Below are 22003 nucleotides of genomic sequence, written 5' to 3' on the forward strand. Positions count from 1 at the left end.
TGTGCTCCCATGGTCCCGTCCCTACTGCAGATGGTGGGGCATGCTAGGTGGCGTTGGTAGCTGTGTGCCCTGGGCTTGTGGCCGCCGGAATGTCTCACTTGCTGAAGGCAGTTGAAGAATCTTCCCCATTACCTGAGGGACTCAGTGGGGATCTCTCAGGGTCCCTGAGCCATACATCTAACAGTGTAGTAGGCCTGGGAGAGTCACTGTTGGAGGAGTCCAGCCCTTGCACTACCCTGGTGTGCCGGAACACCAAGAGGACCATGGAGATCCTCCAGTGACCTTGCCTCAGGTGACGTTGATCCACTGGGTCGGACTCCCCTGACCCCAGCTCTTGGTTTGGCTAACACCGACCGCAGCATAAGCCCACCAGGAAAAGCACACCCCCAATGCACGTTCATTCACAGACGCATTCAGCAAAACCAGGCAAGCTCACAGCATACTACGGCTGTGCGCTCTCTCCTGATGGCACCGGAGAGCGTCATTCCCAGGTTGTCACTTGTGCACTTATCGCCTAGCACTGTGTGCAGAGTAGGGTCAGCTGCTGTGGGGACAGACCCTCCCACGTGTGCCAGGAGCCTCGGGAGCTGCTATGCCATGAGGAGACCCTCAGCCTGTCCCTACAGATGGGTGACATTTTGGGAAGAAGTAGGGCAGTGCATGGGTGTGTCTTTTCCCTTGCTAATCTGTGGCTGGCTGAGTGACAGGTTCAAGTTCCCTTTGTCACCATAAGGCGTGCTGATCTGCAGCAACCACAGGTCACATGACATCTGAGCAGCGGTTGGTTTATGAGCTTAATGTAATTCTGGAGACAAACTGCAGAATAAACTGAAAACATTGAGATTTATAGTATGAGTGGAAACAACCTTTTAGAGAAAGATTTGTGTTGTTTATTTATTTATTTGTTTATTTATTTATGTGTTTATGTGCCTATGAAGGCCAGAAGAAGGTATTAGATTCCCCTGGAACTAGAGATATTGGTGATTGTGAGCCACCTTGTTAGTCCAGGGAATTGAACCCCAGACCTCAGGGAGAACAGCCAGTGTTGTTTTTCTGAGACAAGATTTCTAGGTGTAACCCTGGCTGTAGCCCTGACAGCCAGGGCTATCCTGGAACTCACTGTAGACTGGGCTGGCCTCGAACTAAGAGATACACCTACCTTTGCCTCCCAAGTGCTGAGATCAAAGGTGTGTGCCATCATAGCTGGTTTACAGCCAGTGTTCTTATAACCACGAAACCACCCACCCTGCCCTGAAGCAACCTTCTTTTATCTTGAGACAGGGTCTCCAGTAGCTGGGCTCAAACTCATTCTGTAGCCAAGGATGACCTTGAGCTCCTGTGACCTCCCAAATTATGGGATTATAAGTGTGCATCACCATACTAGGGTCACTCAGGTGCTGAAGACCAAACCCAGGGCTTTGTGAGTGTTAGGTAAGCATTCTAGCGCTAAACTGCATCTCCAGCCCAGAAACAACCAATGCTAAGGAACTTTGCTTTCTGGTTCCTGGTACACATCACATACCCTTAGAAATGCACATTTTAGGAGTTGAGTCATTTGGCCTGGCTGTGGCTCAGTAGCAGGTGCTTACCTAGCTGGTGCAAAGCCCTGGTGTGTGATTTTTTTCCCCACCATTAAAAAAAAAAAAAAAGGAAACAAGGTGATGGGTGTTAAATAATTTAATAGTATTCATATGTGTGGATCTCATCAGTAGTGTCTTTTTCAGATTCACAGAATTTCGGCAAATGGATCCAGCCACTGGGGTGGATCCTGTAGGTCAGGAATGAGAACGCCCCCAGCTTCCCAAGAACCAGACACACACACTTCTCCTTGGTACGTACGGCCTTTGCCGAACGCTTTCCCTAACAGAACAGGTGTCTGTTGGTTCCTGGGTATGTCTGCCCCAAAGAGCACTGGCTCCAGTTTCCTCTGCCGTGTCATGTGACATTGTGAAGGAAACCCAAGAAAAAGGTCACTTTCTGGAATCCCAAGTAACGACAACACAGCAAGCTTTCTTGTGAGTTCACGAAAATAAGAGCATTCATCGTAAATTCTAACCATCAAGAAGCGTTGACAGCCAAATTAACAATCTTTGGGGAACTGTGGGCCCTGCCTGGCATGTTAAACTCATGCAGAAAAGCATCATACAAGCACACTCATTCACTCACACGCACGCACGCATGCACGCACGCACATGCACACCCATCATTGCAGTAACCTCTTTTCTGTGTGGTTAAGGTTCTTTCCCGCTTGGGAAAGGTGCATGGCAGCTTTGGGAAGCAGACTCCGGGGAATCCCAGAATGAACTTAGCACAGAATCACAGACAGCAGATGTCAGAGCACCTGTGACTGTGCAGTGCTTGGGCGGTTGTGGCGGAAGGCTGGGGCAAGGAGGAGGCAGGTGGTGAGAACCGGGTCCTGGGTGGAAGGGTGCATTGCTCCAGGGGGGCTCTACAGGGAAAGGGTCTGCACTGCAGATGGCCACTCTCTGGCCATGTGTGGCTCCACCAGGAAGACCCAAGCAGACAGCTGGGTGTCCACTGGGCTATCCCTGAAGGACAAGTGGCTATAAAGTTGATGCCAGCCACAGGGTCCTGGCTTGCAGTCCCTCAAGGGTCCCCTAGAACCTGGCCAGTTTGTACCTAAGGTCACTGAGAAAGTGCAACAAAGGAACATGTGGGCCTCTGCCCACCTTGCTTGGGGATGACTGGGGTGGAGGATTCCAGGGCACAGAGCCCTTCCTAGACCTGGGGTTTGCTCCTCCCAAGACCTCTGCCCGGAGCAAAGGGTATAAAATGGTCAGCAAGGGCATTGCAAACAGCCCCGCCCATCTGGATCCTGTTTCCCCTACGACCCACAAAGCTTAGGCTGCCCTTTGCTTGCCCTGACCTTGGCCGCTGGGCTTGCTCTCACCCATAGGAGAATTACAGTTGGCCTGCAGGCTAGACCCAGCTAGAACCTTCCTGGTGAGAGTTCTTGTTTCCTCAGCAAGCATTAAGGTGGTCACTGTGGCCACTGGGATGGGAAGCCTGGCAGCCATTAGAGCCTCCGAGCCTCCATTCAGCTGTGCATCTGGGAGGAAGGACAGGGAAAGTTAGGCTTGCCATTTTAAAAACCTCAAAACAAAACTCTGCAGCCAGAAGCAATTCTGAAGACTGTTGTCTAATCCAGCCAGTGGCTTATTCATGAGGAACTGGGCCCCACAGAGCGTGCCTAGTGGATCACAGCTAGGGCAGAGGACCTCATGCGCCTCCCTAATTCTCCTTAAGGCAGATTAACTCGGGCAGTCACCATCGGAGGAGATGTAGTTTGCATAGAATAGATAAATCTAAAGCTATTCCTAGCTGAAGTTCCCAAGCAGCCAGGACAGCCTAGGGCCATGTAGGAAGGCCACTGAATATGGATCATTCCAGCCTTCTGCAGAGACAGACAGGTTAGATGATCATATGGGAGAGATGTTTAGAAATGGGGAGCAGGAGGTTGTGGGCTTGCAGTGTAACCCAGGAGAATGGGGTGGTGACAGTGATGAAATGGGGATGGTAGGAATTCTTTTCATGCCCACATGTTAGTTAATTGCCAAACACAAGGCCCCAGAGGCACGTGGGTGAGGCCTGGACCCAGACACCTGTGGAAGGCGAGCCTCATCCTGTACCACCCCACAGCTGTGTGAAACCAGCCAGGCAGGGTCCTTACCCCGGATGCCAGTCCCTGGTCACCTTGGGGCACTTGGCCTCATACCATCCTGCCTCTCCCGTCCATGGCTGGCTATCATTTTACCCCATCCAGATCTCTCCCCTGGGGTCTTCCAGATTGTGCACTAAGAGAGTACTTTCTTCCATTTCTGGTGGTGAGGCACTGGAAGGACAGACCTATACTAAGATCACTTCTCAGGAAGAGACGTAGCCAGGTAGGTGTCTGTGGCTGGGGAGAGGTCCAGAGCAGTCCCTGTCCTCAGGCTGTAACAGTGGTCTCAGCGACAGCATGTCCCTTATACTGTTTTCACCTTGATACTAGGTGTTTGTATTTTCTAACACTTCTTTTTATTAGAGAGAGAGAGAGAGGAAGAGGAGGATCAAGTATTGTTTCAATATGAAGTATAAATACTGGCTTTAGATTTCATCACTTCATTTAGAAAGCCCAAATACCAGGGAGGCCAAAGGCCAGCCTGCTTCTGAGGACATGGACCTTGAAGATGTCCCTGGGAGAAAGGCACACACCTTGAGGGGAAGGTGAAGAGGTTAGTTAGAAGCAGCCCGTTCGCACAAGGCACCATTGCTTTCCACAGTGCAGCTTCAGACCAAGATTGTCCTTTCAGGGGAAAACCCAGAAAATGTCAAGAGAAACGCCCCCTGTGCTGTTCCGGACTCAGCATGTCTCCTGGGGATGGAAGCGCCATGTGCTAGGGGAACAAAGTGCTATGCGTCCAGTTGAATTTTAGTGTTCCTCATGGTCAGGTCCTCTCCTGGGACTTCAGACCAGGGAGGGGTTAGCTACGCCTGCGCCATCACCTGCTGTATCCCTGCAGGGTCAGGGGAGCAGTGCCGGTGCCCACAGTGCAGTTTCTTCACCAGCCGCCGGAGCTTGCTGGGGAAGGCTTTGTTGATGTAACGGTAGAGCAGTGGTGTCACGGAGCTGCTTGAGAAGGCCAAGAACCTGGCCAAGTCCTTAGCAACCTGCAGGATGCCCAGATAATGCCCCTCTGCGGTCCTCCCCCGTGAGGCCAACACTGTGTGCCCCAGGCTCAGGTAGTAAGGTGTCCAGAGCCCAAACTGTGTGCACACGGTGGCCACCAGCAGCCTGTGCACTGAGGGGTCCAGCCTGCTGGTGTCCTGGTCCAGGGGCGTGTCTTCCTTCCCAATCCTTGAGATGAGTGCCAGCGCATACAACACAGCCAGACCTGGCACCACATAGCCGATGAGCACCAGGATAGCGTCAGCAGCCTCTGTGTTCTGCATCCGGGCACACTCAGCAATGCGAGAGGACACATGGCTGCAGATGTAGAAGAGCAGGGAGGAGAAGCTGGTGAGCACCGCCCCTCCCCAGACGAAGCCGCACACGTGCCGGGTGTTGTACACACTGGCCATGTAGGTGCGTGGCAGGGCACGCTCGATGTAGTAGTCAAGGCTCAGCAGTGCTGTAGAGTACATGGTCACCAGGGAAGCCACATTGAACAGGATGAGCAGTGTCACGTGGGCCTCGCTACTAAGGCTCCACAGGGCCCACCTGGAGTGGGCGGGACCCAGCAGGTACGCAGGTGCCAGCGCCGTGAGCACTAGCCCCGCCACAGCCATGTTCACGAAGTACACGTCTGGCATGGTCATGCTGTTCTTACTGGTCAGGTTGGCCAGCACCAGCAGGGCATTGTAGCCCAAGCCCACGGGGACGCCTGCCCCCAGGTAGAGCAGTGAGAGGACCCATAGCCCCAGGCGCAGGTTCCGGCACAGCGGCTCCTCACCCCACACTGTGCTGTTGAGTGGGCCACAGCTCCACATGGCAGCTCACCCCAGCTTCGCAGCTCTGCTGAGAGAGGAGGGGCAGAGTTAGTCACTGGGCTCCAAAAAGGACTGACTCTCCTGCATATGTGTGCTTGTGTGTGCGCACCTGCAAGCTCGTGTGTGTGTGTGTGTGTGTCTGTCTGTCTGTCTGTCTGTCTGTCTGTAAGCAGGAGGCTCTAGGTCCCTGGGAGTTCAGGCACATTCATAACCATGGTGAGACTCCTGGACAGTTTCTGAAGGAAATCAAAGTCCCAGGTGACCCACCAGACTCTTCAGCAGAAACCTTCAGAAGTATGTTACACATGCTCTCCTGTGCCTCAACTGCACCCCCTGTGCCTTGGGCTCCTCACTACCCATCAGAGCTCCTGCTGCCTTTGGCACTGGTTGGAGACTCTCTGGGGGACAGAACCCACACAACCTCAAACCACTTAGCAGTGCTGGGCTGCCCCAACCACCATCCCCACCCACTCTCTCTTGTGTAGAAGATGTAAGCATAGCCTGTCATCTGGGACACGCATCTGCCTGTGGGAGGGGAAGCAGGGGGATGTGTATGTGGCACACAGTAGCAGGCTGTGCCCCAGCACTAACACGTGTGAGCAAATGTGAGACATGAGTGGTACGCCTGTAGCCCCTCCACACCATACCCTATGAGCAGGGCTGGGAAAGCTCCTGCCCCGGAGGTGTGTAGCAACAGGAGGCCCAGGCACCTCTGAGGCTGATGAAGCCTGGGGGCTGAGCACTGACGCTCCATTGTGCCCACATAATTTCCCTCCGATGGGCTGGCCCTTTGTAGTTCTTCTTGAAGCTTGCTGGGTTTGTGGGCACCCAAATCCACCAATGCTGGGAGATGTGGGTGGCCTGGGTGAGCCCAGACATTCCTTCCTCCCCCAGAGTCACTGACCTATGGGGCAGCACAGAGCCTGTCCTGCAGTCTGTCCAGTTAATCTTGATGTTACTGAACAAGAGTTTGGCAAGTGGATCTATAGAGAGCATTTCTCCTCACTTGTTCTTCAAGGACACCCAGTTCCTTAGGGAGAACTTTACATTCACACTGGTCTTTGGCCCAACCAGACCTGCCCACACAGTCCAAAAAGAGAAAGCATCCCGAGCAGACACACTGGAAGCGAACATTCCTGTTTCCCAGAGGGCCGAGGACAAAGCTAGGAAACCAGGCTGCTGGTGTTGGCACTGGTCCCGCCTGCCTCGGGCCCCCACTGGGAGGAAGCTGTGCAACCCAAGGGCTGTTCCCCACTTGCTCTACACAGCCTACAGGAGGGTACTGACTGTGCTATGGGTCCCGGCTGTGAGTGGGGGGTCCTGCCACCACGCAGGACACTACAGATGCACAGGCTGGCAGCAGGGTCCAGGTCGGAGGCTCATCAGGAGGAAAGTGGAGAGTTCCACACTATACTCTAGTCCAGAGGCAGCCGTCATTCTGATGCCAGTGCACTGTGCACTTCTGGACGTTGGCTTGTGCCCTCTTCCTCCCCAGGTCAGGCACACAGGGTTCAGCTCAGCAGGTAATGTTGACACTGTCATTCAGATACACATGGGTGGCCACTGAGTAAGCATACCCCAGTCCTAGCCTGTGCCCCCAGCATCTAAGACAGTGGATGGACAAAAAGAGAAAGCCATGGAGTAGGGCCCTGCCCTCCTTCAAGGACACATGCTTGCTGCATGCACCACCACACATGGGTTTCACTTGGTGACCCCGTCTGCCTCTTCATGGGGCAGGGGGAGGGTAAGGGGGCTAGAGACTGACCACTGGAAGGTTGGTATATACCAGCACCACCCTCCTGACCCCCTCTTTGTGGTGTCTGTTCCTTCTGTTCTGCCCCCCCGCCCCCCCAGCACTCAGCACAGAAGGCCCAGTCTCCAGACACACTGGATCTCCCAGGCTGCCTGGCTTTGGTGGCCAATGGCAGTTGAACAAGAGCACACATTATTGGAACCTCATCCACCAGACCACAGCGCCACAGTCCTCAAGGAACAGTGGGTGTTCTGTGGTCACTGTGGGTGGATATTAGTGAGTGTTCTGCCCCTCTCCTGGTCACCAGCCCACAGCCATGTTCCTGCTGAGCTGGTCTTCTGTAGCATCATGGACCCAGGCTTCATGGGTATTCTCTACCTGGTCCCCTTTCAACCCTCCTTCCTCAGCATGGGAAACTCTGAGAGCCTACCAGGTCCTCTGATGAGAACAAGTTCCCCAGCACTGATGACAAGGACTGTACCCTCCAGCTCACTCAGCCCCTGCATCTACAGCACTCTTATATGGAGACCTGTCCAGGAACTCGGGTCCTGTTCTGTCCCTCTCCCATGTCTGTGAGACTCACTGGTGGCAGGTCATAAGCCACCCTGCCTCCCTGGCCTGCTCGGGCTCAGCCCCCCTCAGCCAGCAGCAGTGACAGCGGCCAGGCTCCTACCTTTATCACAAGGACCTCCTTCCTTTGTACCGTGGGCCCCAGGGGCCAGCAGCAGGCAGCATGGCAGAGCCAGGGCCTGTGTCCCAGGACTCGCAGCCACTCGGCAGCAGCCAGCGCTGCGCGTGAACACCACACACACTCCTGCCGTGCTTGTTTTCCTTGTGTCAATTACTCACAAAGTTGCTGCCTCCCTTGGCAGGCATGGAGGCCCCTCCCTATCTGTGTTTACAGCTGGTTTCGAGAGGGGAGGCGGCACTTGGACAGTCTGCCCTCCAGATCAAGTGTGCTCACATCCTCTACTCTGTGCTTGGGGCCTCTGCCTGCGTCTGTCCCGCAGAGCATCCAGCCCCTGGGTAGGGCCTGCAGACTGGGTCCAGGCAGCTCAGGTCCTGAGACCCAGAGCAGTTTGGTTCAGTCCTGAGTTCCCTTTTCCCTTGAGGAAATGAACTGAACAGACGTTTGTCTGCAGAACTAAGGACAGAATAGTTGGACCTCACTGAGACTGTGCCATAGAGATGCTGGCCGCTTTCACTGCAGGCCCGGGGACACACAAGGCTCTTTGAAGGCATAGCAGTGGCACAGGGCAGGCTTAGAATTGAAAACATTAGAGCTGGGGTAGGGGGTCCGAAGCCTCCCACACGTGCATTTCCAGATGTGTGCACATGTGATCTGTTGGGGGCCACAAGAGCAGATGGGAGCTACTACTTGGCTACAGAGTGCTGTTCCTGGCAGGGCTGCTTGTCCCACTGTGCCCCCATGCAGCCTGGTGGGCACAGCAGCTGCCCAGACTGCTAATAGCCTGCTAAGAGAAGTGGAGCAGGAGGTAGGGCTCAGGGCTGTGCTGGGCGAGCATCTGGGCTCCAGGGAAAGCATCATGTGTCTGGTTAGAATTCACTCTGTGTTCACATGCTACCTGCCATGGCCTGGTTCCTAGGTCTGAGCTGCACAGTACTATCTGTCCAGCCTGGATGCATCGTAGAGGGGTGTTTCTGGCCAGCTTGTGGGTGCCGAACAGCTGATAAGCTTCATCCAGAAGCTAGGGGTACCTGCTGTTGGAAATGTTCTTACTCGTCAGAACTTTTATTTCAGATGGGAAAAAAAAAAAAAGCCAGGATAATACTGGCTTTCATTTATCTTCTGAGAGTGATATCTTTGCTGCTTGCTATGATGTTGCTCCCAGGAGGTGCCTCCCCTTAGCAGGTGTAACTGGGAGATCCCAAGAGCAGAGTGGCTAGGTGGGCTGCGACTTTCACGTTAGGGGCGTAGGTCTGACTGTGTCTCTAGAGCCTATGTCCCATCTTCTCTGCCCTAGGAATGTCCCTGTGGCCACCCTGAGAGTGTTCCCTCCCACCTTAAGGTGTAGGCTGTGGCTTGGGGAGTGACAGCTGGGAGCAGCAGGCAAGGCCCCAGAACCACGGCCTGTGCTTGGTTCTGGCCACGGGGACCTTAAGTCCTGTCAATTCCCTTGGGGCCACTCTACACTAGTGTCCCAGGGGCCTCAGCCAAGTACCCTCCCTAGCCACAGAAGGGGATCAGGGAGACTGGCTTCCATGGTGTGGGGGTGTGGATGTGTTCACAGGCCTCTCAGGATCCTATCTGCCTACATCTTCACTCCCTTCCTGTTCCCTTGCTGTTGGAGAAGATGGACTTCCTGTAGCCAATGAACAATGATTTGGTTTCTGCCCTCTGACCTGGGCTAGGCTGTCTTTCCTTCCTGAGGAACTGCATCATAAACCAATGGGAGGCTAGGGAGAAATCTGATGGTCTCCACAGAAGTGTATACCTGACAGGTGATGTCCCAGTTTGTCCAGTGACAGGGAGGTTCCACCCCAGGCAGTAACATGGAGACAGCAGAGATGGAAAGCCGGCATGTGGAGTGCTCCCAGCACGGGAGTGCTCCCAGCACGGGTCTGTCACATTCTGCCCATTTTCATCTGCAGCCGCCTGAGAGTGCATTGTTCATTCATGACCCAGCTTCTGGAGCTCTGCCAACTGCTGCCAGGCCCTCTTCAGCAACCAGGGAGAAAACATGCCCTCCGGTCACAAAGCACTGCCCACTGGCCCATCACGCTCGAGGGTGCTCTGTGTTGCCAGGAACTCCCCACCCACCCCTCACCTTTCCGCCATCTTTCCCAGCACTGCCCTCCTCCCTGGTCCCTCCTAATCCCACTTAAAGACCACACACACACACACAATTCCTGCCATTTCTACCCAGGTTTCCTTTGGCTCCCACACTACTCCCACATAGTACCAATCCCACCTCTCAGGCCAGGCCAGGCCCGGCCCCGACCCTGCCTCCTGTTCAGCACCGTCATCCCTCCTGCTGGTTGCCAATCTTGACAGCCACAGGCTCCTTGTACTCATAGCCCAACCTTGCAGAGTCCCACCACCTGCTGAGTGACCCCCCCACCATCGGAGGGGCTCTTGGTTTCCTCTGACCTCCCTCTGTCTCAGAAGGCTCAGCTTTCCCACAGCTGGCCTGCTAGCTTCAGGCTCCACTGACTCCAGCTGTGTCTCCCTCTACAAGTACCCCAGAGGATACTGTGGCAGCTCACACCCTCTCTCTCCCTCTCCACATGGTCATGGGAGGTGCTGCCCACTAATCCTCAGGATTGGCCAACCCCAGGCCCTGACTCACTCCCAGCTTTGCTGGGAGCCCTTATGTAGTAGATCAGAATGTCCCTCATTCTGGCCATCCCCTTACCCCAGCATGGGGAACCTTGGCTAAGAGGGCAGAGGAGCTAGGGCCACACTGGCCTTAGGCTCCCCAAGAGGACTGCAGTTAGTTCATGACGAATTCATTCATGATAAAGTGATTCACTTGCCCTCTTTCATACTTCTTTTGTTTCCTTAATTACACTCATAAAAGAGTCAGGGGGTGGAGTGGATCAGTTGGTAAAGCGCTTGCTGTGTAGACACGAGGACCTGATCTCTAGGATCTGTCAAGAAGGCTAGGGGTGACTGTGTATGTCTGTAGCCCTAGCACTGGGGAGGCAGAGACAGGCAGATCCCCAGAGCGTGCTGGCCAGCCAATCTAGCCGAACCAGCTTCAGTGAGACTGTCTTCAAAAACAAAATGGAGAACAGTGGAGGAGGACGCTGGATACTGATCTCTGGCCTCCACGTCCCGGTTTACACACACACACACACACACACACACACACACACACACACACACACACACACACACACGCCTGAGACTAGCAATAATAGTAGCCCAACCTCAGGTAAAGGCTCTTAAGCTCCCAGCGTGTGACGTCAGCGGAGGACAAGGGGAGGGCAGGGAGGAGTCTCACTGAAGCATAGGGAACATCTGGCTGTGTGTAGGAGCAGAGATAGTCCTCAGTCAGCTGAACCCCTCAGCCTGCTGGCTTCCCTGTCTCTCCTCCTCTGTCCCACAGAGCAACAAGGCACAGGTGTCACAAAGGGCTGGCATCAGAGCAAGGGCCGGGTGGCAGGAAGCTCTCTTCTTACGTGTGACAAGTCTAGATGGCACTGGCATCTACCTTGGGGCCTGAGCAAGGTGTCACTGTGAGGCTGGAGAGCATGAGAGTGGGTGCAGAGACAGCAGCTAGGGTGGCAGCTCAGAATAGCCACCAGGGAGGAACTTGGGGCTCTACATTCCTGTTTCCTGCCCAAGCCGCCTTGCTGACTCCGTTGTGACCTCAGCCAACCTGTTCATCACCCTTCAAGTCTGACAGAAAGGCCGGATAATGAGCACCGCCTCCATCCGGGTGAGGTGAGGCCTAATTAGTACTTGGAGCTGAGCAGGCTGGTGGGCACATAGGCGGTGGTTCTCTTTCCTCAGACACACCACCCTTGAGGTTCTGAGGACTTGGCTGTGGGCCTCCTGCTGAACAGTCCTTCATATCCAGTGCCTCGAAGGTGGAAGGCACAGATGCCTTCCTGCAGCTCAGTGAGCAGAAGGGAAGATTGAATCCATCTACACTCCCCCCGGAGGCTTCCCCCTTTCCCCCATTCTGGGCCATCCCAGAGCACTAAAGAACGTAAGCTTCGTCTGGATCCCTGCCCATGGAGACCTGCAAGATGGGCTCTTTAGCAAGCACACAGCCGTCCTCCAGTGACTTGAGTTCCTAAGAAGTGCTGTCCAGGTCAGGAGTTCCCACCTCACACTGAGCCCTGAGCACATAACTTTGGGGTCTTGGGTTTTGTTAAGACAAGGACCCCAAATTATGACCCTCCTGCTTCAGCTGCCCAAGTACTGGGATGCCGAGTGTCCCAGTATGCCTGTTCACCCTTGTATAATCTCAAGGCAACAGACCAGGGCACTCTGGCACTACAGCCAATCACCAGGTCCCTGCTCAGAGCTAGGTGCAGACAGGTCTGAGTGGAGCAACACCCTCTGATGTTTGCCCCACTGCACAGCCCATTTGTAGCACCTGTGGTGAACAGCAGCTTCACATGCTACAGACCAGAGGATCTGGGGTCCTGGGCGTCAGGGAACCAATAGTGTGGCTGCTCTTTTCCTTAATTATGGCAAAGGCTAAGTTGCGAGTGGCCACTAGGCCTGAGTGATGGAACTGGGTAGGAACAGGTACACAGTGTACTGTCCCTACAGGGGACCTAGGGCTTCTGTGTCCCTAACATGCTACATCAGGGTGCTTCAGGCACAGTTGTGCTAGTCCTAAATAAAGGGTTGGGTTGTTGTTTGCTTAAACAGGGTTTCACTCTAAAGGCCAGGCTGGCCTTGAACTCATGATCCTCCTACCTCAGCCTCCTGCATGCTAGAATTACAGGCATGAACCACTGTGCCAAGCCCGAAGTAGCATCCTTACTAACAGACACTGATTAGATCCCTGGCCTGGTGTATGCCACACTGTAGGAGGGAGTGTGGAAATGGAGACTCCGTAATGTTGGTGTGGCCTGCTGGATATGGGGGTAGTCGGGCTGTGAGCCCGTGCTATGAATCTGTGCACAGAGCTCTTGGGACACTCGGCCACTCTTCCTGTGAGGCTTTCTTGCCAACCCTTCTGCTTACAGACTGTGCCCCTCTGGTTAGGCAGGTCATTGCCATCTGGTCCCTCAGTTTCCCCAGATTTAGATTAGGAAACTCTCCTAAGCATGCCAGTGTGTGGCGGTTGGGGATGGGGGGGGGGATGTGCCCCGTGCTTGCTAAGCCCAGGAAGTACTGGGCACAGAGCTCTAGTCTTTCCCCTGGCTGCCCTCAGAGCAACAGAGGCTGCTCTGTGACCTTTCGCTCAGACTGTGTCAACTGACACATGGGAAGAGGAAAGCGGAGGGAGGGTGGGCAGGAAAGCACGTGGGCCCAAGAGACACACTGCACGTGAGCCTTTGGGGGGGGGGTGCAGCTGACCAGGGCAAATGTCAAGAAAGGCCTTCCAGAATTCACTCTGGGAACCTGGGTTACCCCCACATGGCCATCATGTGGCAGGGGCTTTACAATTGTAGTCTGCTCGGGCTTGGGGCTTGGTGATGGCACAGGGAGCTTCCTAGTGTTACTCTAGTATTAAACTACAGGGTAAATAATTGGTTTCACTGGCTTCTCTGGCTCGGATTCACCGCTTTCCAAGGAATGTGTTATTGGGAAGGGAAGTAGTTGGGGGTAGGGGAGTGTTCTGCTCATAACTTAAAATCCTTGAAGCTCTGTGCCTCGCAGTGGACCCCTAATGGGGCTCCCTGCTCAGCATAGGCACAACAGTGAACCTGCTCATGGTCACAACTGATAAGGACAAGAGTCCATTCTCAGGCTGGCTGTGAAAGCATTTTAAGGTGAGACATGGACATCTTTTTCCGTATGCCTTATTTCGACAGACTCCACAGGGTCTAAATTAGCTTGTTACTAGTGAATTTCTATATCAACAAAATGACCAGACTGGAAAATAGTGATCTCCTGTAACAATCAGTGGCCAGAAGTAACCCAGAGACAACCCCCAGACCGAGATCCAGAGGGTCTTCCTGTTCCTGTGTGGCTTGGAGCAGACTCATTCACATTCCACAGTTCATGGAAATTCCATCCTCTGTTGTTTAGGGGCATCTCTGTAGCCTGCTGCTCCACAATTCAGGTTGGCACCATTTGTCTACTAGGTGTGATGGCACAAGTTTGATGTCCTACCTACTCAGGAGGCTGGGGTAGAAAGATCTCAAGTTCAAAGTCAATCTGGGTTACAGAGTAATGTAAGACCAGCCTAGGCAACGTAAGAGAGACCCTGCCTTGATGTAAAAAGAGGGCTGGAAGGTGTGGATTCGCAGGAAGTCATCTGCCTAGGCTCCTCCAGTGAAGGGCTGAGGGTGACTCAGCAGTAGCCACTTGCTTACCATGCCTGAAGTCCTGGATTCCATCCCTAATACTGTTTTTTCATCACACATCTGGCCTACCTAGGGCCTTGCTCCCTCTTCATCTGGTTTATCTTTGAGTGCACCTTTGGGGACACCTCTCTGACCTTCCTAGACCTTCTGCCAGGCACTGGATGATACCATCTCCCCAGCCCACTGTGTTGAGCCTTTGCCACTGGAGATTATAGACAAAAGGACAGCAGATCTGGATGTGGTGCCCCAGTGCAGGACTGTGGTCATGCCCTAACTCCTTTGATGTTCTGATTCTATACGAATGGTCCCAGCGGGCGGGCCTTCGGCTGCTGTAAGCCTCAGTGGGTTGTTTTGTGCACCAGGAAACTCTCAACTTTAGTTGCATGTTTGAAAACAGGGTGCTTCAAAAATGACTTCTAGATGTTTATTTCCCTTTGTGGTAATGATCAGAAGCCTTGGCAAACAATACTCAGCTGTAGGAGCTCACGGCTCAGAAAGGCAGGGGCTGTGGCTGGCTTTCTGCGCACGTTGTGCAGGATGATTCCTGTAGCCACCCCTGCATCTTCCTGGCATGTGATAAGAAAGCCAAGTGACGTACATGAGTGGTTTTGATTCTCATAGCCTTATAACCTTTTGCTTTTCACAGTTCACAATGCAGAGGTAGGAGCATGGGCCAAGCAGCCTGCCTCAGATGCATTAAGCACAGCACCCTATCTCTCTGTGCAGAGGAGAGGAGATGATTGGGCTTGGACCAGGCAGCCTGCCTGAGATGCATAAATACAGTACCCTGTCTCTGTGCAGAGGAGCCCGCCTCCTGCCAGCTGCAGGAAAGTGGGGGGGGGGGATAAGCTCAGACTAAACTACCCCTGCCAGCAGGGTGCCTACATGGCTTTGTCTCCCCTGAAGGAAGACGGAACCCATGCTTTTGCTCACAGTTTACTTGGTAACTTGGACTTCTTTCCCTGACTCGCAGGGTTTGAGGCCTTCTCAGACACAAGATGGGGGCAAGAAACAACAAAAACATAAATAAGGCACCCTGAGAACTGCGGGGAGCAAATTCAGAACAGATAAGTTCTCCATTTCAGTCATGGGGTAGGCGTTCACCCATCTGGGCTCCCGATAACCTTGGGAGCTTTTATCTGGGTGTGGCCTCGCCTCACCTGCAGGGAAGTAGTTAAAGCCACAGATCTTATCACTGGCTCTGCTGGCTATTTTTACTCTTCACGTTGCATTTGGTCTGATCACAACACTGGCTTGCTGGGTTTGCTTTGGTCCTAATTCAGACGGGGAAACTCCTAGCCACTCCTCCTGATGGCATGTATGAAAGGGGCCCCAGGGTGGGCACTGGGGTGCACAGATTGCCAGCTCCATGTCACTCTGCCCCTCTGCTTTGTCTTAGGATACAGGATCTTAAACTAGACAGAAAACTCATTCATAGCTGCTCTCTGCAAACTGAGTCCCCTCTGCTCTTTGAAGCCTCGGGGGTATTTGGAGTTGTGGGTCTTTGAGAGCGTTAGGGACAAATGTGACCCAGCGCTGCCAGCCAGACTTGTAGGTTAGTGAGAGCCCAGCTTTGGCTGTAGGGAACCTAAGAGCCTGCAGGCAGGAGGAAGTAGCTAGAGCAGGTTTAGGGAAAACTCCAGTGAGCATTTACTCTGTAGACCCGTGGTCTCCTACTCCCCAGGGGCATGGCCTTGACGTGTGTCTCTGTGTGTTTGGACCATTAAAGGAGGGTATCATTACCACTTCAGAATTTCAAAGGACATCATGGAGTAAGGAGAGAAAGCCCAGGGAGCAGCAAGCTCCTCTTCCAGCCTAAGAGCCACACAGGCATTTTCCCTCAACTTGGCACATATAGTTTATCTATGACCGTGTAGATCTGCCCATCCTACACATCTTGACCTAAATCCCTATATGCCCTCACATTAAGTTTGGGTGGATGTGTCTCCTCTTTCTTCATGAACCCATTCAGGAGTCACAGCCGCACTAAGTTTACTGTGACACATTGTACCCTGGAAGACACCAGAGGTTCTGGATTGGAGATCTGAACCCTGTGGTAGTTCTTCGTCCCCTTGGTGTAATTATTAATAGTGTCTCTTTGCACTCTCAACGGTAGTGTCTGGTTCCCTATGCATGAGTGGCTTCGGGACATGGTCAGAGCCATTTCGATGGTATTAATTTCCAGTTCTTTAAAGCTAGCTTGTCCCCGGGTCATCAGTGCCTCTGATACATGCATGGGGGTAAGGGTGGGCACAGATAAATGTCTGGCTGCTGGGTCAGGACAGGAGCAGGATTGCATCTCTCAAGTACGTAATCACAAACGGGCGCGCTAAAGTGGCAGGTGCTGTTCTGGACAGCGGGTACTAAGTTAGCCCTAGTCAGCACGCCTGCAGACTGGTGCTGTATCCCTTCACCTGGGGTTTCTAGTTGCTGGCGTTGCCTCCCGTGTCCGGTGACTGTCCAGGGCAGACGGCGCCAGTTCCGCTATCTCTACGGTTAGCTCTTAACCATCAGAAGGGACGAAGGCGGTAACCGGAGCGTCCCAGGAGAGCCCGTCGCGGGCAGCAGACCCGCCGCTCGCCGCGGGTGCAGGTCTGTGCGCCCGGCCCCTGGTGCCCGCCCAGCGCAGCCCGGCGCGGTCCCCTCCCGCCCAGAACGGAGTTCTCGGGGCTCCCCGCCCCGGGCCCCACTCACCGCTCGCTGGGCGGCGGCCCCGCGCACCGGCCGCGGGCGGGCAGCTGGGCTCGCAGAAGGCAGCGGAGCTCACGGCGCGCACGCCGCGGGGGCTGTGTACACACGTGACCCCGTCCCGCCCCCGGGGGCAGCTGGCGTGGTCCCGCCCGCAGAGCAGCGCCGTCAGGCCCCGCCCCCTCTCCCGACCGACAGCTCCTGCGGCCCCGCCCTTTTCCTGGCGCGGCCGCTTCGTTCCCGCAGTCTCCGCCCCCAGCCCGAATGGACAGTCTCGGTGGCCAGCCATGGTGGCCAGAGCGCAGGCGGGCCTTGCACCTGCCCCCTTACAAGTTTGCAGCTTCCACGACCCGTGGCTCCCGGGCCCTTGGGGTCTAGGTGGAGCAGTCCCGAGAAAACCTGACCTACTGTGTAGCTGCTCCATTTGCTATGCCGTGGTTTGACCTCAAACACTCTGGGTCAGGGTATGACGGCATTTGTTTTACAGAGTATTTGCCTAACGTTCAGGAAGCCCTGCGTGTCATCCTCAGCACCACATAAGCCAGAGGTAGTGGTGCACATATGGAATCCCAGAACTAGGAGGTAGAGCATGGAGGATCAGAAGTTCAAGGCCGTCCCTGGCTACATGGTGACTTGAAGGACATCCTGGGATACGAGATCTTGTCATAAAAAAAAAAAAAAGATACACACACACAAGAGATAGCCCACCTGGGCTGCCGTAAATTCAAGGCTGGTCTAGATTACATAGCAAATTCTAAACTAACTGGGATTATAAAACAAGACTGGTGGCTCACGCCTTTAATCCCAGCACTTGCGAGGCAGAGGCAGGTGGATCTCTGTGAGTTCGAGGCCAGCCTGGTTACAGAGTGAGTTCCAGGAAAGGCGCAAAGCTACACAGGGAAACCTTGTCTCGAAAAACCCCGGGGACACACACACACACACACACACACACACACACACAAAACAAAAAAACCAAGACTGTCAGAAAGGGAGGGAGGGTCCTGGAGTAGTAGCCCATTGCAGGGCCAGTGTTTGATTCCTGGGAACCCATGTCGAAAAGGCTGAGTATGGTAGCTTGTAATCCCAGTACTGGGGAGGTGACAGGAAGATCCCTGGGACCCCTGGGGCTGTTTCAGGCCACCACCCCCACCCCCAAAAAAAACCTGTCTTATAAAAACAAGGTGGACAACGGACAGCACCTGAGGAGTGACAGCTGTGATTGACCTCTGACTCCCACAGGCACACATACAAAAACAAAACAATAAATAAATAGCCTAAACCCTCAAGATTCCGGGTCAGAGCCTGGATTGTATTACCCATCTCTGAAGTGTCAGGCCTCCAGGGGCCTAGCAGAGGGTATCTGTAAGGCTCTTATTCACACGGGTTACCTGAGCCTCGTAGCACTGAGGACCCACTGGTTGCCTACTCTGCAGGACAGGATGTTCAAAGTGAGGGCGACACTACCAGGGAATCCCAGCAAGGAAACCATTGCAGAGGGCCACAGCCTCTGACTCTGTTGTGGGCTGCCCTCCCACTGTGTAGACTGGTCCCCAGGCTGGACATCTTGGGTGTGGTAGGGGTGTGTGGAGCTGTGCTGACCTCCTGCCCTGGGGTCCATGGTTGGCATCACATGGAGTTGCTGCAAAGAGGGCTCCTAAGGGTCAGGCACAGCCCCTGCTCAGGCCTCCTTCGTGCCACGGATGCTGTGGTCACGAGTCTCATCCCATGCTGCAGCCCAGTGCCATGCTAAGGCCAAGCACCATGGAAACGCCGGAACTTCCCTTCCCAGGCCACATTCTTGGGACTTGGCAGGTCTTCCTGGCTCTTCTGGAGTGGCAGTCGATAAGATCAGCTGCATTCCACGAGGGCACTTAGGACTGCTGGGCAGGAACCTGAGAGTGGCCCTGTTTCCCAAGACTTTTCGTTTGGTCTTCCTGGGGTTTGGGGTAGTGCTGGGTTAATCTGCCCTCACAGGTCAGCAGCTGGTCCCCCCTTTCTCCACTTTCTCCTCTGCATTTGTGCATTGTTGGGGATTAGATTCTAGGGAGCACATTGACCAGGGGAGGGAATGTTTTTGATGGGGGTTAGGAGGTGTAACTAAGTTGGTAGAGTGCTTACCTAACATGCATAAAGCCTAGGTTCCAACCCCAACACTTAGGTGGCAGGGGAATCAAGAGCTCAAGGCCAGCCTTGCCTATAGAGCAGTTTTAAACCTAACCTGAGCGACATTAGACCTTCTCTCAACAAATAAATATAATATTTTGTTTGTATGGTTATATTAATATAACCTAATGCCACCGAGGGCCTAGTGTATTATGGACTCTTTTTTTTTTTTTTTTTTTTTTTTTTGAGGTGGTCTTGCTATATAACCCAGGCTAGCCTTGAATCCTGCCAAGTGTTAGGATGATAGATGAGAGCCATCACATCTGACTGTGATCAACTGAATAAGCAAAGTTGGAGGAGTTGAGCAGAGGGCAGGGCAGGTGGTCTGAGTTCACTTGAAGCTGTGGTTCCTGCATGGTCAGCCACGGGTTTGGTCTTCATCAGCACAGGTGCCCGTGCCCTTTCCTGGTACCCTTCCTGTTCTGTCTCACCAGATTCCCTTCCCTGGCTGCCCACCGGCCCTTCTGTTCTCCATGGGAGAAGATCTTCCCACTAGTAATTTGAGAAGGGCCTGGATGCATCTCCAGCTGTATCTAGGCCTTCTGGACTTCAGATGATCCCCAGGTCATCTTTAGTTGCTCTTGGCAGAGGAGAGCCTGGCATGCTCACAGTTCACTCGGTCAGTTCACAGACACTCAGAAGACCCTGCCGTGCTCTTCTGTGGGGCACAGGCTGGAGTATCTGGGACTTGTGGCTAACAGAGTGTCTACCCTGACCAAGTGCCCTCTAAGAGCCCTAGTCACAGGCATGTCAGCTGTGGGGGAGACTCCAGGGACAGCAGACGTTTGCCTACATGTATGTGGCAGCAACCAGCCATGGGGTCCTGCCAGAATACACCAAGCCTTTCTCCTGTAGCCCTGGGAGCCCTGCTTCCCATAGCCTCCCCTTGCCCCTCCCTAGCCTGAGGCTTCCAGAGCTCTGCCTGGGACAAGCCTGCCCTAGCCCTGCTGCTTAGGGACCGGGAATTCTGGCCCCACGCAGATTGCTGCAGACATAAGCAGTAGCAGCTAGAGAGAAGAGAAGCAGAAGGAGGTGGTTTTCCGGCTGGCAGGTGCTAAAAATAGAGATGTATGTGTCTGTCTTCGCCCCCGGTCTGTCCTCTCTTGGTCTGTGTGCCAGAGATGTTCCCCAGCAGCCAGGGCCTCTCAGGCCACTCTCACTGCTGCTAGGTAGGGGACAAAGAGGAGTGGCGCCACCATCGTCCAGACACTGTCTCCTCACCCGGAGGGTGTGCCTCTCTCTGTCTGGTGCACAGATCCACAAAGGGTCACCTTTGCGGCCTGGGCCTCGGTCATTCCCGGCCATTCTACTGCACTGAGCGATGGGGACCATTCCGACAGAGAGTTCAGCAGAGCAGAGGAAGGACGGCGGTTGAGGAAAAACACACGGGGCTGCAGGTTAACCCACTTCCAGCACTTGGTCCTGGAGGAAAGTGGAACCTTCAGAGGCCATTGAGTGCCCATAAAACTGTATTGGAAACCTCACTCCTGTGGTCAGTGACTGGAGCTGGCCTTGGTGCATAACAGGGATGATCTAGTTGATTCTCTGGGTTGGCTCCAGTGAAGCTGGAACTCTTGCCGGGTAGGTAGGTGGGGTCTTAACACTGCAAAAAGCCTAACATTATCGTTAACAGTGTTAACGATAAGTCCCGGAAGATGTTCATTTTCCTGTAAACTAACAAAGACGCCGGGGCACAGGCAGTGTGACTCCCTAATGGCTGCTGTTGGGCTTGCCTTGTTTGCCAGGCTGCCTTGAGCAAAGTGACTCTCAGTCAAATGGACCCGGTGAGACCCTTAAGGCAGCAGACTGCTTTAAGTTTAACTCTCAAACGGTAGAAGCTGCAGGGCAGTGGTGGTGTACACCTTTAATCCCAGCTCTTGGGAGGCAGAGGCAGGAGGATCCCTGATTTCAACACCGGCCTGGTCTACAGAGCAAGTAAGTTCCAGAAACCCTGTCTTGAAAAACCAAACAACAAAAGATGGGAGCTAAAGGCAACGCTGTTGGGAACTTTTTGCTATTATAGGGCTAAGTGAAATCAAGATGACTCTGTAACCATTTGCTCTTAAGCAGAGGGAGGGCACATCTCCTGGCCCCTGCAAAGGGACCACTGGGCCTACCTTGAAAGAGACATACATGCCTGTGATCGGTGCAAATAGAAGCCTCATTTGCAAGTCAGGTTTGCTGTGATTAGGGCCAGGGTCCTTCTCTAGCTATATAAGCAGTTAGTCATTCAGCTGGGAGACAGGTTACTGCCCCCCCCCACCCGGTGCTGTGGCATTGGGTCCAATAAGGGAATGGGGAGACAGCTCAATAGATTTAGTGCTTGTGGTACAAGTGTGAGGACCCGAGTTCAGATCCCCATCACCCACTAAGCGCCTGGTGGGCATGACCTGTAATCCCTATATTAAGAAGGTTGGGGCTGGGTATTTAGCTCAGTGGTAGAGCTCTTGCCTAGCAAGCGCAAGGCCCTGGGTTTGGTCCTCAGGTCCGGCAAAAAAAAAAAAAAAAAAAGAAGGTGGTGATGGGATCTCCAGAGCAAGCTGGCTAGCTAGACTAGTCATGTTGATGAACTTTAGGCCCAAGTAAGAGATCTTGACTCCAATAATACGGTGGAGAGCGATCTGAGACTCCAGCTGTCCATCTCAGGCCTACACAACAGCACATACACAAACAAACCCACTGCCCGTACAGCCACAGGCTGAAAGAACAACAAAAGGCCCCCGGTGGGCAGCAGGGCAGCCAGTCCACTGAGTCCCAGAAGCCAAGAAGCTGTTGGCAATGGTTGTTTAACCGCAGATGTAGATAGCTGGGTGGCGGTGGCGCACGCCTTTAATCCCAGCACTCGGGAGGCAGAGCCAGGCGGATCTCTGTGAGTTTGAGGCCAGCCTGGTCTACAGAGTGAGTTCCAGGAAAGGTGCAAAGCTACACAGAGAAACCCTGTCTCGAAAA

At 53.9% G+C, this 22003-nt stretch overlaps 2 protein-coding genes across 6 annotated transcripts in view; one reads left to right on the forward strand and one right to left on the reverse strand.

Annotated features, from left to right (window-relative positions):
- Positions 1 to 22003, forward strand: part of C22H7orf50 (chromosome 22 C7orf50 homolog) — a 107252-nt gene that overhangs the window by 67035 nt on the left and 18214 nt on the right. The gene's annotated exons all lie outside the window — the stretch shown is intronic.
- On the reverse strand, positions 1660 to 17040 carry Gpr146 (G protein-coupled receptor 146). Of its 4 annotated transcripts, none has more exons than XM_036171788.1 (2): positions 16898 to 17040; positions 1660 to 5515 (listed from the first exon to the last, which is right to left on the reverse strand). In XM_036171788.1, the coding sequence occupies exon 2, from the start codon at positions 5488 to 5490 to the stop codon at positions 4489 to 4491; it is 1002 nt and encodes a 333-aa protein (XP_036027681.1). In that variant the 5' UTR covers positions 5491 to 5515; positions 16898 to 17040; the 3' UTR covers positions 1660 to 4488. The 4 variants fall into 4 exon arrangements, with proteins under 4 accessions (XP_036027681.1, XP_036027682.1, XP_036027685.1 ...); XM_036171789.1 differs by having other exon boundaries at positions 1660 to 5518; XM_036171792.1 differs by lacking the exon at positions 16898 to 17040 and adding an exon at positions 7917 to 8350.

Source organism: Onychomys torridus, chromosome 22 (genome assembly GCF_903995425.1).
Source record: "Onychomys torridus chromosome 22, mOncTor1.1, whole genome shotgun sequence".
Lineage (NCBI taxonomy): Eukaryota > Metazoa > Chordata > Mammalia > Rodentia > Cricetidae > Onychomys > Onychomys torridus.

Excerpts from the sequence above, each read along its gene's own strand:
- Gpr146 (XM_036171788.1), bottom strand. The coding sequence starts at position 5,490 with ATGTGGAGCTGTGGCCCACTCAACAGCACAGTGTGGGGTGAGGAGCCG.